The 13,210-nt window shown below is 38.3% G+C and overlaps 1 protein-coding gene across 6 annotated transcripts in view; it reads right to left on the bottom strand.

The window, feature by feature from the left end:
• Positions 1-13,210, bottom strand: part of NTNG1 (netrin G1) — a 2,528,066-nt gene that overhangs the window by 708,884 nt on the left and 1,805,972 nt on the right. Inside the window, exon 6 of one of the 6 annotated variants that reach the window (XM_044086001.1) lies at positions 6,824-6,889. The exons of the other annotated variants lie outside the window; for them this stretch is intronic. Coding sequence (XP_043941936.1) covers positions 6,824-6,889 — 66 coding nt within the window. The remainder of the gene's footprint in view (positions 1-6,823; positions 6,890-13,210) is intronic. 6 annotated transcript variants of the gene reach the window in all.

Genomic DNA, 13,210 nt, shown 5'->3' with positions numbered 1-13,210 from the left:
TTTGTCCCTGCTGAATGGAAAACAGCAATCATCATCCCCCTTCATAAAGGGGGTACAGCAACAGACCCATAAGCTTAACCAGCTTTATATGTAAGGCTATGGACTGAATCATCATGGAACTTATAAATAAAGATATAGGTGATCTCCAAACCCTTAATCTGACACAGTTTGGTTTTGTCAAAGGCAGGTCCTGCCAGTTAAACCTGGTGGACTTCTTCAAAAACATCACCAGAGCCATAGATGAAGACAGTTCTGTGCATACAGCCTACCTTGACTTATACAAGGCCATTGACACAATCCCACATTCGGGCATCAGTGATAAACTCTCCCAGATGAATATCAACCCTTATGTCATCAGGTGGGTTGCTAACTGGCTCACCGACGATCACACACAGACAAAGTTGGAGACTTTAACTCAACAAACAGACCTGTCACCACTAGGGTTTCACAGGGGTTAGTGCTGGATGCCCTATTGTTTGGAATATACTTCTCAGAAGTTCAGGCCAAAACAGTGGGGCTGTGGCTCACAAAGTTTGCTGATGACTGCAAATTAGGTGAAATCAGTGACTCCTCAAACTATGCCAATGTACTTCAAGAAGGACTTACACAAACCAATGATTTGTGCCAAAGCCATGGACTCAAACTCAATGCAAAAAAAAAAAAGCATTATCATCCCCTATGGTAAAAACTATATCCCTGCAGACTATCAAATAAATAATACCCAAAGTAACAAATCAGTAGTGACAGACTTTGGAATGCAAGTTGAATGTATCCTAAACTTTGACTTCTATGTGTCTACTGTAGTAAGGAAGACATTTTACGTTGCACAGCTCATTAGCAAATGCATTGCCTCAAGAGTGAAACAGATCATAACACCCCTGTACTTGACTCTCATCAGGCCAGTAATTGAGTATGTACCCTTCCAGGCAATTGCAGTAACTTGAGAGACTTCAGAGATTTCTAACCAAGAAAATTCAGGGTCTCCAACACATGTCATACATTGACAGACTAAAGATGCAGTCACTGTACTCATTAGCATACAGATTACTTAGACGAGACTTGTGCTTGGCCTACAGAGCAATCTCGGATCCAAACCTAATGTAAATGCTGCACATCCACAAGTCAAATGGGACAAAGGTCACCTGCTTCAGGGACTAAAACCATGTCTGTGACATAAACAGGACCTGCTGGAGGGACAGATATGTCTCTCAGAGGTTGTCACTCCTCTGGAATAGTCTACCAGTTCACATCGAACAAAGCCCCTCTATGACCCTATTTAAGCATAGTCTGGATGACTGGATGGGAAACCATAAATTCCTGCTGGGGATTTCACCTATGACCCTCCTAGATATGGGCATTCATTGCTAACTAAGATCTCGAGTTTAGGCAAGATCCTTTTTATTAGATTTTTCTAGTATTATATTAGGTACACACAGCTAGGCTTATAAAAACCTTCAGGTCAGTAGTCCAGTAACCACCTACGAACCTATATATTTCTCATATATTATAGTATGGGAAAAGTAAAAAACACTTGGTGTGAAAATAAAATTCTATTTGAGGTTACAACCATAATCTTCAGATAAATGTTCTTTTAGTAAACTTTGTAATAAACAAATGCCAGCATCGTAGCTGAGGTGACATGTACAGCTTTTCAACTACACATGCATTTAATTCTAAACTAAAGACAGTGTCAGAACCAAACAGTTCCAATACGAGATACGAAGCACATTTGAATACACAAGTTTTTATGTTTGTATTGTTTTGTATGGGACGGGGCTCAGTTTTTAGCTTTTTGTTGGTTAATTGGTTAATTTGTTTAGATCAGTTTGCTCATTTGCTTCTGTTATATTAAAAAAAAAAATAAAAAAACTTTATGCATCGCCACTTAGCTAGGGTTAAACTATTACCGGCGTCATAAAGTGTGCTCTTCAAATTTTCCCTTAGAACTAGCCAGTTTTTTTTAGTATTAGCACTAAAATATGTTTCTTTGAGCTCAGCACTTGTTCAGAACTCATTGTAAGCACTAAATAAGCTACAAATTACTACAGCACTCAACTTTCATCACTTGTCAAGAGGAAAACAGTTTCTAGTACTTAACAAATAAGCACCTATCCAGGCATGTCTAAGGGTCAGCTCCCAGTGTTTTCTCCTGTCTACCTGATGAATCTGGGCATCTTGGAGCAATGCAGCAATTGCCTCATGTACACAGACAACCCTCTCCTCCTACCACCCAACACTACAACCTGTGAGAGATGCACTTATATAGCCAAACTGGAGGCAAAGCTCTCTTTATCCAAGACTGGACTAGACAGTCAGGAGGAAAAGGTAAACACTTGCAACACACCACATGCATCACACAGTCCCTCAAAACCGACACCACCAAAGCAGACACATAGAAACACAAAACACAAACCTGCATTCATGGAGGCCCTCAATAAAAATTTGCTCAAGCAACAGAGACCTCCAAAGAAGAAACGCAAGCATCGTCCACCCCCCAACACAACCCAAATGACACATAGCCCACAAACTCAGTGTGCCACTCAACCACAGCCCATAAGGCATAAAAATGTACCCAACACTCTAGTCATAGGTGACTCTATAGTTAGGCACACTAATGTTCCACTCACCAGGCTAAACAAGGAGAAAGTTACTGTCAGCTGCTTGTCGGGTGCCAGGATCCACCACACATAACACACGCACTCAGTTCACTCCGCAACAAGTACAAATATGACTCTGTCATTGTCCATGCTGGTGTGAATGATCTGAGATGTACCTCCCTGGACTACATGAAAAGAGACATGGAGGAGCTCTCCGATCTTGTAGCCCAGGCAGGTATGACCCTGACCCTGAGTAGCATCCTGCCATCACCCAGAATGATACCACAGTACAAGGACAAAATGATTGACTTCAACAATTGGCTAAGCTACTGGTGTCATTCTAAGGGGATCCAGTATCTGTCTGCCTGGGATTTCATGATCGGCAGACCACAATGCTTTGCCAGAGATGGCCTGCACCTGTCGCCCTTGGGATTCCAGATACTGGCTATGGTTCTTGCCACCCCTATAGTGCCTTTTTTAGGCAAGGTTCAAATGACAAATTCACCACCATAACAGGTACAAGCAAGAAAAATCTGAGGGTAATACTACTCAGTGCTGGAAGTCTAAAACTCAATATGCACTCACTCGAGACACTCCTTAAAATGAAGAACATCGACATCTGTGCAGTGACAAAGACCTGGTTCAAGACTCCAGAGAGCATCCCTGCATTACCAGGTTATAATTCATACCACACCTTTCGGCCACCTAACCTGGACCGAAACACTAAAGGTGGAGGCATGTCCATATTCATTAAGGATAGCCACACCTCCAGGCTAGCTGCTCATGCATCTGAGATTATCCAAGTGCAACTAACTCTGGGAAAGACAGCAATCCAAATTATAGCTTGTTACAGATCGCCCACCATGCCCCAGGATTCCCACTCCTCATTGCTTGATACATTGGAAAATATTAAGGTACAACCCAACACCCTAATAATGGGTGATTTCAACTACCCCACCATTAACTGGGAAATCTACTCATGTACCAACTCTATTGTTCAAAGTTTTTTGGAATTCATAAATTCCAATGCCTTGGATCAACTTATCCACACCCCCACCAGGGGCAGCAATATCCTATGCCTGGTCATTATCAGCATGGGTGACCGGTGTTCCACACCAGAGGTCTATTCCTCACTGGTCAGATCTGACCACAAGCTAATCACCCTAGACATCCATATCCCGCCCCACCCCACCCATTAGGGAAACCACTGTAAATAATTTCTCCAAAGCCAGCTTCATGCTTCTTAAGACCGAAGTGGCAAACTTCACGACACCCATGCAGATCAACAATAGAGGTACGACTGTTGAATCTTACACAAATGCACTTTATAAGCACTTACACGAGTGCATGAATCATGCTATCCCTAATAGAAATAAGATGCTATCCTCCAAAAAAAAGGAAGTCAATTTTGTGGTTCCCTGCCATAAATAAACTCTACAACAGAAGAAAGAAATTGTTGCAAAAAAGAGTAAAATCCCATGATTGAAGGAACTCCCTGGTCAGCATCAGTAAGAAACTGAGATCCCTCATAAAATTCTCCAAAGCTAGTTACAAAAACAAAATTGCCACTGATTCTAAAGACAGCCACAAAGCATTTGATAGCTATATCAAGAATCTCAATGGCAACACTCAGATCGGCTCTGAGTTACAGCACAATGGCACTAAATATACAGAAGCAACTGATATTGCCAACATCCTGGCAGATAGGTTCAGTGTTAGCTTTACCCCCGCTCACCCCCTAAAGGGCCTATCTCTATACCGGAAGAATGCAAAGTTCCTGTAATAACGGCTGCACAGGTAAAAAATGCACTCTCCAAATGATGAGCCTGGTCTGCAAGGCCATGGAATGTATCATCATGGAACTTATTAACAAAGACATCGGTAATCTCCAAACTCTGGACCCCACCCAGTTCGGGTTTGTAAAAGGCAGATCATGTCTCCTAAACCTGATAGACTTCCTTGAAGCAGTCACTAAAGCCATAGACGAGGGTAAGGTGGTTCACACAGCCTATCTAGCTCTCGCCAAGACTTTTAACACCACCCCCCATTCTGGAATTATAGATAAACTCACTAAACTAGGTATAAATCTCTATGTCACAAGAAGGGTTGCCAAATAGTTCACTGACAGAACCCACACTGTGAAAGTAGCAGACTCCAAATCCAACTTCAGACCAATGACAAGTGGAATACCACAGGGTTCAGTCCTGGGTTCTCTCCTGCTTGGTATCTACTTTTCTGAAGTACAGGGTAACAAAGAAGGTCTTTGGCTAACAAAGTTTGCAGGTGATTGCAAACTAGGAGCCATAATTGAAACTCCTAACGATGTGGACATCTTACAAAAGGGCCTCAGTGAGACAGATGCCTGGTGTTAAAGCCATGGCCTTAAGCTCAATGCCAAAAAGTGCATTGTCATCCCCTTTGGTAAAATCTCTGTACCCATGAACTACCACATAGGCGGTAGTCTACTTAACACTGAAAGCATGATAAGAGACCTTGGGACACAGGTGGACATTAGTCCCTCCTTTGATAATCACATCACCACAATAGTCAGGAAATCCTTCTACGTGGCACATCTCATCACAAAAGGTTTCTCATCCAGGAAAAAATAAGTCATTGTTCCTCTCTACTCGTCATTCATTAGACCCATTATAGAGTACAACGCCCCTTTTGGTATGTACCTCACAAGACATCTACAACAACCAAAAAGGCCACAGAAATACCTCACAAAGAGGATTACTGGCCTCAAACAGATGCCCTTTGCATACTGTCTCAAAAAACTCCAGCTTTACTCCGTTGCATATTGCCTACTCAGAGGTGATCTCTGCCTAACATACAAAGCTATGTCAAACCCAGAGCTGTTGGTCATGTTCCACTTAAAGAAATCCCATTCCCTCTGAGCTAAATGCTCTAGGGACCTAAACCTTGTCACTACAATAAACAGAACATACTGGAGCGATAGATTCCTGTCCCAGAGACTTCCCATAATCTGGAACAAACTACATATCTATATCAAACAAAGCTCCTCATTAGCACTCTTCAAGAAAAATCTTGATGATTGGATGGGAAATAGGAAATTCAACCCGGGGATCACTTCTGTGGCTCTGCTCGACAGGGGCACAGGAAAATAATTTTCTTGGGTGGCGAATGCCAGGGTACCTTTTTGGCTAGGCTTATATAGGCCCTATGGCCAATAGCCTAGTACCTACCTATGAACCTATGAACCTATGTATTTCCTTTCTAAATCTACTCTCCGTTATATTTCTTTAACAGCCCACACATCTTTGTCTTTTGTCTTTTCTTCTACCACGGACCACTCCCCATTCTGTCCTACTGAAAAACTCTTGAAAGCATGTCTTTCTCCAGTAAAATAAATAGCCATACTGCTTAGGAAGTTTCTTTCTCTCACCATATCTCCTCCTTAACTAACTATTTTTAGCCATTCCATTTTCTGTAATATAATTATCATTATTGTGATAAGACTAACATCACATGAATTTTTAAATTTATCTTGATTACTTTTTTAGTTGCTTTACCTTCCTTCCTTGTACTTTATCTTTATTTGGAAATTACACTGCAATACATGTAGACAAATTTGTAGATACTGCACAAGAAATGTGGTTATGTGAAAGTTTAGCTACTCTTGCCTAGCTATGCCTACAGTCAAAGTTTAATTTTAGGCTTGATTTGCTGGGAAGGACACAGAAACCTGCTTACTATCGAAGCTGTGTAGTATGATATTTGTCTTCCTCAGAGGTTGAAGCTTTTAAAAAATGTGTTAGAAATGAGAGAACAAGAAAATTGACAGAACAACTGAATATGAAAATCAGAAATATTTGAATTAAGAAGCAATTGTCACTATAATCCTACCATCAGTTGGTGTGAAAAATAACTAGTACTGCTACCACAATCCCAACTTTCCATTTGTCTATTTAGTGATGGGAAGATAAACAAATTCATAAAAATGAGTATAATTTCAGCATCAAGTAACTGTGTTCTGATGTCAAGAACTAACATAAAAACATAAACCTCTAAAGTACAGACAGATCATATAAAAAAACACATTTTTATAATTGTTAAAATTACTTTCTCAAAGTAAATGCTGTCAAATATGCTGATTCTTCAAATGAAAAGCCAACATTATTCTAATTTCCTATTTTCAAAATACAGGATTTGTGTTAACGCAACTAAATGTAGCTCTAATCCTGTAGCAATGTATACAGTCCTACCTTGTTTTGGGTTAGAAACCTCAAGAGAGGAAACACTCGGCCTTATCCTATCAAGTTTTGAAGGAGCTGCAGGCATCAGGAAAAATCAGGAATTGTTATTTTCATTTCTGATATAAATGGTGAAAGACATTAATTATAGACATGTCCCACAGCTGTAGCTCATAACGCATTTGTACAAAAGGTGACTGCCACAACTGATGCACAGTTAAGCAAATAATGCATCCCAAAACTTCCGAACTACTGCTCTTTTTATTAGGCATCGTTCCTTATATGCCATGTGTGTGACCGAGGGTGGATGTCATATGCCGTACATGTGACTGAGGACGTATGTTAAATGTCATATATATGACTGAGGATGTATGTTATATGCCATACATGTGACTGAGGATGTATATTATATACTACATATGTGATTAAGGATGTATGTTATATGCCACACATGACTAAGGACATAAGCTATATGCCATACATGTGAATGAGGATGTATATTATATCCCGCACATGTGACTGAGGATGTATGTTATATGCCACACATGTGACTAAGGACATAATTTACATGCCATAGATGTGACTGAGGATGTATGTTGTATGCCATACATGTGATTGAAGACATATATTTTCTGTTATACGTATGACTGAGGAGATAGATAACTGGCTTCTGTTTTAAGAAAGGATTGCTTTTAAATTAGCTGACATCATCTAGAAAACTTTATAAAAATACCATTTAGGCAGATCTAGATTGTATTTCCCATGAAAAACCTCATGAGAGAAAACATGCTCATTTATCTACTTTGCTTTCCTCCTAAATAAAATGAAAAGGCACTGAATAAGACATATTTATTTCCCTTTGAAAACACAAGGATGTCAAAATACAAAATTATGGCTTAAAATCTAGGAGAAATTAAACCAAAGATTGCATGATCCCAGTACAAAATGTGCTCATGGACATTTGCACTTTGACAAACTCTGCGAAGAACACCATACAGAATGTGTATGCTAGGAAACAATGGAGTGTATTTCGCAATCGCAACAGTAGTTGTGACAGATGTACTCTACCTAGCAACAACGCTTTCCAACAGTGTTGTGCAGTATCACCCTGACTTCTTTGATGTACTGATATTTTTAAACATTTTAAAATGAATTGCAATGTGGTTAACTATTCATTTCTGATCCATTTAATCTTTCAAGTGTTTATTAGTTCTGTAAAATGTGAATATTTTATGAATTCTGTTTATACTATTCCTGTAATGTAATTAAAGAATGAATACAAAATACAGTTTAAGAGATCCATTTCAATTGTTATAAAATGTCTGGAACACTGAGTGCAATTCTGAGATGCTGCGCTTGATGCTGCTAACATATTTCTGAGCTACAGCAAGCTCAGAGTGGTGGATACTTTATTGAGCAGTCGGATTAATGAAGTACAAGAGAGGGGCTGATCACTGGTCATGGGATAGATTAAATGTAAAACTGCGTTTGCCAGGTTAGCTCAGCACTGATCATCACAGACATGACAAAGCAATAGCATAATAAGATTAACAACGTGGAACATAACGGGGGCACTTTTGCACAGACTGCTTCAATTCCTTTACAACAAGAACCCCACAGAGCTTTTCTGCTAGTCCTACAGCTTTAAATTTAGATAACCTCCTTCAGTGGAAGCTGCAAAGCATTTCAGATTTTATCTGTGGGAGATGAGTTTTGGCATCTCTCTTTAAAGATGTAAATGGGAAAGATGTATTATCATAAGAAACCTACTTTATTAGGTATTTCATTAATATAATTTCTGAAACATCCGCAAAGTTGCAAACTATTCAGTTTTAAATAATGAAAAAGTAAGCATTGTGATGTGTTAAAGTGAGTAGAGTGCATACCTCTCTACCGCTTAGAGCAAGAAATCTGGACAGAGCCACAGATAATGGGGGAGAAAGGCACAAAAATAGGGATATTTTTTTAAGTACTGCTCTGACAAACTCAGAAAGTTGAAATAATAACAGGTTTTGCATTAGCTTGAATTATTTTCTGAAGGATATGAAGTCCGAAACTCAATTGCCTGCCATTATTTTCTGACTTCAGTCCTCAATCATTTGTCAATGATTTGCCAGAAACCACAATAAAATGTGATGCAAAAATCTGGACATTCTGTAAAAATTTTGACAATTCAGAGGTATGGCACTGTGCTTCATTTTTTATGTTCTTATCTGTATTTACTGCTTACAATAACAATTCTGTGAAGTTTTTTTTTCGAACACATTATGTAGGACAAGTGTTGCACTTGCCATCCGTTAATAATACATTTTATGAAGATTTTTTCAAGGGAAATGAGAGGTGGGACAAACTTTTCACAATAATATTGCTGAATATCTTCAACAATGGCAGTTATTGCTGGGAATTAAAGCTATGAACTCTTAATTATCTGTTTCTTGTAGTCAAAGGTCTGATTTCTGCAGCCTCCATTTGCCTACTGTGCAAGTCTGAACAAGTCACTTTTATAAAAATTAGGCTATGCTTTTCAGAGGCGTCATGGAACTCTTATCTGGCAGCTACCTATGAACCTTGGTGTACATAATATTAATTGGCTGGTCAAACTTTACCTAATTTATGGCATAAAATTGATAAGTCTGATGTATACAAAGGATAATGAGATTGTGTTATTTCTATTACATAATCTCAGCTCTCCTGCTAACCAGACTGGGCCAGCATGATTCCAATGGTAACTTCACTTTTACATATAACACGGAACTAGATATCAGATCAAATGTGTGACAGAAGTTTCATAGGCACAATCTTTCAAACCAAGTATATGCTCCCTGTAGATAAAATTTAAAAACATGCAACATATTTTTGGGGGAGGGGGTGCATGTTGCCCATTTCTGCTGTATGACCTCTGCAAACGTCATCAGATCTAGGACATGGAAGATGCATACAAAGGAATGTGGTATGGCAGACCCAAAGTTAGAGTTCTAGGACAAAGCATGAGGAAGGAATGCAGGATATGTCTGTGCATTAGAACAACATGTAACAGAACCAAAATAAAACACCATAAGTACAGCAGCTGGAAAGTAACATATCAGCTGGAGAAGATAAACCAAAACGTCAGGCTTTTTAGGCAACCCACTCAGACAAAGGAATACCAGCCTTATTGACAATCCTGCTTAAAAAGAAAAAAATGTCCTGCCCTCACACAAGGCCACCATTCCAAATAAGTGTAGCATGTGGGCTGCCATATATCAGTGGACTTATTGAGGTCATATATAATCTTCCTGCATGCAAAGAAAAATGCATTACTACTCTTCAGATTTTTAGCATGTTGTGAAATAATTATTCTATTTAAGATCTGATTTTCTTTGTTCTAGTTGTATATACAGCATTAGTGTTCCTCATATAATATCATGGACCCAACAACAATAGTGTACTGGTGGTCTGTAGAGCAGGACACAAGAAAGTCCTGCAGGCAAAACAATTCTGACTTTATTATAAGAGCAACAAAGTTTATCACACCATGGGCAGAGGTGCATCAGCGTTAATATCATAATCCATGCAGGTATCCAGGGCTCGGCACTATGTCAACCATGAACTTCTTTTGGACTGTAGGGCATTCCTCTTGTGAATTTACTAGGGACATTAATGTCATAATCCATAGAGGTATCCAGGGTCGGCACTATGTCAACCATGAACTTCTTTTGGACTGTAGGGCATTCCTCTTGTGAATTTACTAGGGACATTAATGTCATAATCCATAGAGGTATCCAGGGTCGGCACTATGTCAACCATGAACTTCTTTTGGACTGTAGGGCATTCCTCTTGTGAATTTACTAGGGAGAAGAGAAAAGACAAATTACCTGCTTTTTAGTATAGTACAAATGTAGCTGCATCTTTTAGCTCTGCAGAAATATGTACTTTACCATATCTAGACTGTATAAGGCATTGAGCAGTCTCAGGGATCAGATATCAAAGACGTTACGGTATAAGGTGCTGAATGGGAAAGATGTGAAGGAATTAGAAGGAAAACAAGGTGTATCCATAAGAAAAGATTAAGGTAATGAGCAATTAAAATCTGATCTTGTTTATTTAGAGAAGAACGGGAATTTGTATTATTTTTCCTAGACTAAAGGAAAACAACAAAATATTAGCACTGTTTATAAACTATAGCATTAATGTATGTGTGTATACATAAGTAGTGCTTGCATGTGTGTGTGTGTATATGTGTGTGTGTGTGTGTGTGTGTGTGCGAGTGTGTGAATTTTAGGTTAGGAATATTAGAACTAAAATAATGGCCTTCAGGCTGACAACTTCTTCATTGAAACAGATTGTTCAGCTTTATAACCCCTTTTATATATTAACCCCTTATTTCTGCTGGCCCTCTGTCCATCAAAATAAATGTCACCACTTTTTGTATATATTTGTCATATTACTAAGCCAGGCCTACTATACCTTTATCTTTGAAAAATAAATGCAATTTAGCATGCAGACTATGAATCTATTTTTAAATAATTCCTCCTGATAGCAAAAAGAGAAGCATATGTATCTAAGAGTATTGAGAAGGCACAGTGACTCAGCCCCTCTGCTGTATCGGGTGAAGCTGTCTTGTGTTGACAAAACACATTTTAAGACTTAATAACAAACTGACCTAATGTTCTGCGACCTTGTAATTCACTGTCATCTGTAGCTGCCTTTCACTGTTTAAACATCTTTTAGTACAAACAGCATCTTAATTAGTTTTTATAAAATAGCTGATTATCATGATTGTATCGTGCACTTTGGTGCGCAGTCTGCATCTAAACTCTGACTCATCTGTCAGAAGCACATTTCTGGGCATGCAATCACCCACACAATGTTATTTGCACATTACATCAAGTCTTTCCTTTCCTAATTATACACTGTATTTCTATGATAATTGGCAAATGTATGCTTTGCATGACCAAAGATTCAATTGCATGAGGTATACGGTTATTAATGTGTTTAAAGGAAACAAATCAAGTTGAGTTTTAGAGCACTGACAATTCCGTCAGTCTGTGACGGTACGTGGTGATATTTATCGTTTTTACTTACATCCACATAAATTATGCAAACATTTATTGTGGTTACACACTGATGGCTTAGAACTGATACCAATAACAAGAGGCAATGCTTCTGAAAATTTCCCTTAGTGGGCATTTTCTCTTAATAGGATGTTTTGGGAATCATTAGTTGCAAACATCTTAATCAGTGTGTTTGTGCCCATGTAGGTTAAAGCTGTATACCCACTGTGGAAACAAAAAATAAAAACAAGAAATAAAAAGTCAGCAAGAAACCTGGTAACATATTCTGAGAGACAACAGTAGGTACAGTAACCTGAATGGGAAGCTCTTGTTTCATCACCGGTGAACAGAAAGGATTTTAAATTCATTTTTGCCTCGCTCGTTGTTTTCTTATAATAATAGAGCATACAGTTTCTCTACAAATATTAACCCTGTGTTCATCCCATTTATGGCTGCACTGACAGCTGTGCTACCCATGGCTTAGTAAACTGCACACAATCCAGTCCACTTGAGTGGTTGATCATTTTCATGTGCAGTAAGTTTTTGAACCCGGCATGCAGAGTTGCTTGCTCTGAGACTGGGAAAGATTAACAAATTATTTTCAGTATTAAAAATCTAAGACTTGGTGGTCTTAATATTTTTTTTTCTACTTCAGATTATTTTTTGTAGCTGTGGACCATGCTACCATAATGTGTAACATGGATCAACAATTAAGATGGATTTATATCCTTTCAGGTCACCAGTGATGTTAAATGGAGAGGAGTTTCCCTATTAAGAATAAAGCGAAAATGTGTTGGGATGAAGTGAAATGTAGAAGATGGTGAGTTCAGCTTCATGATGTGACAAGCATGCAGTACAATTCAATTTTTTCATGCAAAGTGCAAACGTGCAAGCCAGCAATTTATAAGCAAGCAATAAACATCTATTTCCCCATTTGCCCATTTCTATTTCAGTTCTATTGAGTAATTTGGGCAGAAATGTAAACTGATAATACATATATATATATATATATATATATATATATATATATATATATATATATATATGATTTTTCTGATTACTTCAGTAACACTGTTACAGAACAACACTTAAATGCCACAGATGTTAGCTTAAACACACAGACAGATTAAAAAAAAAGTTTCTGTTTTTAAGTTATTGAGCTAATCATATTTTATCTGCATACTTCATGATGTGATATTTCCTTCCCAAAACCAGAATCTTAAAAAAAAAAACAAAAAAAAAACACAACAATAACACTAATAATAGTGATAATAGCACCTTTCAGATGCACTGTGTTCCCAAAGTCTGCATGGGTCATTACACATAATATACTGATTTGTAATATTGGGACACGTTGTTGATCAAA

This window comes from Protopterus annectens, chromosome 10.part0, assembly GCF_019279795.1.
Source record: "Protopterus annectens isolate FY-2018-M chromosome 10.part0, PAN1.0, whole genome shotgun sequence".
NCBI lineage: Eukaryota > Metazoa > Chordata > Ceratodontiformes > Protopteridae > Protopterus > Protopterus annectens.
The sequence above is the reverse complement of the archived record's forward strand: the minus strand, read 5'-3'. Positions and strand labels throughout refer to the sequence as shown.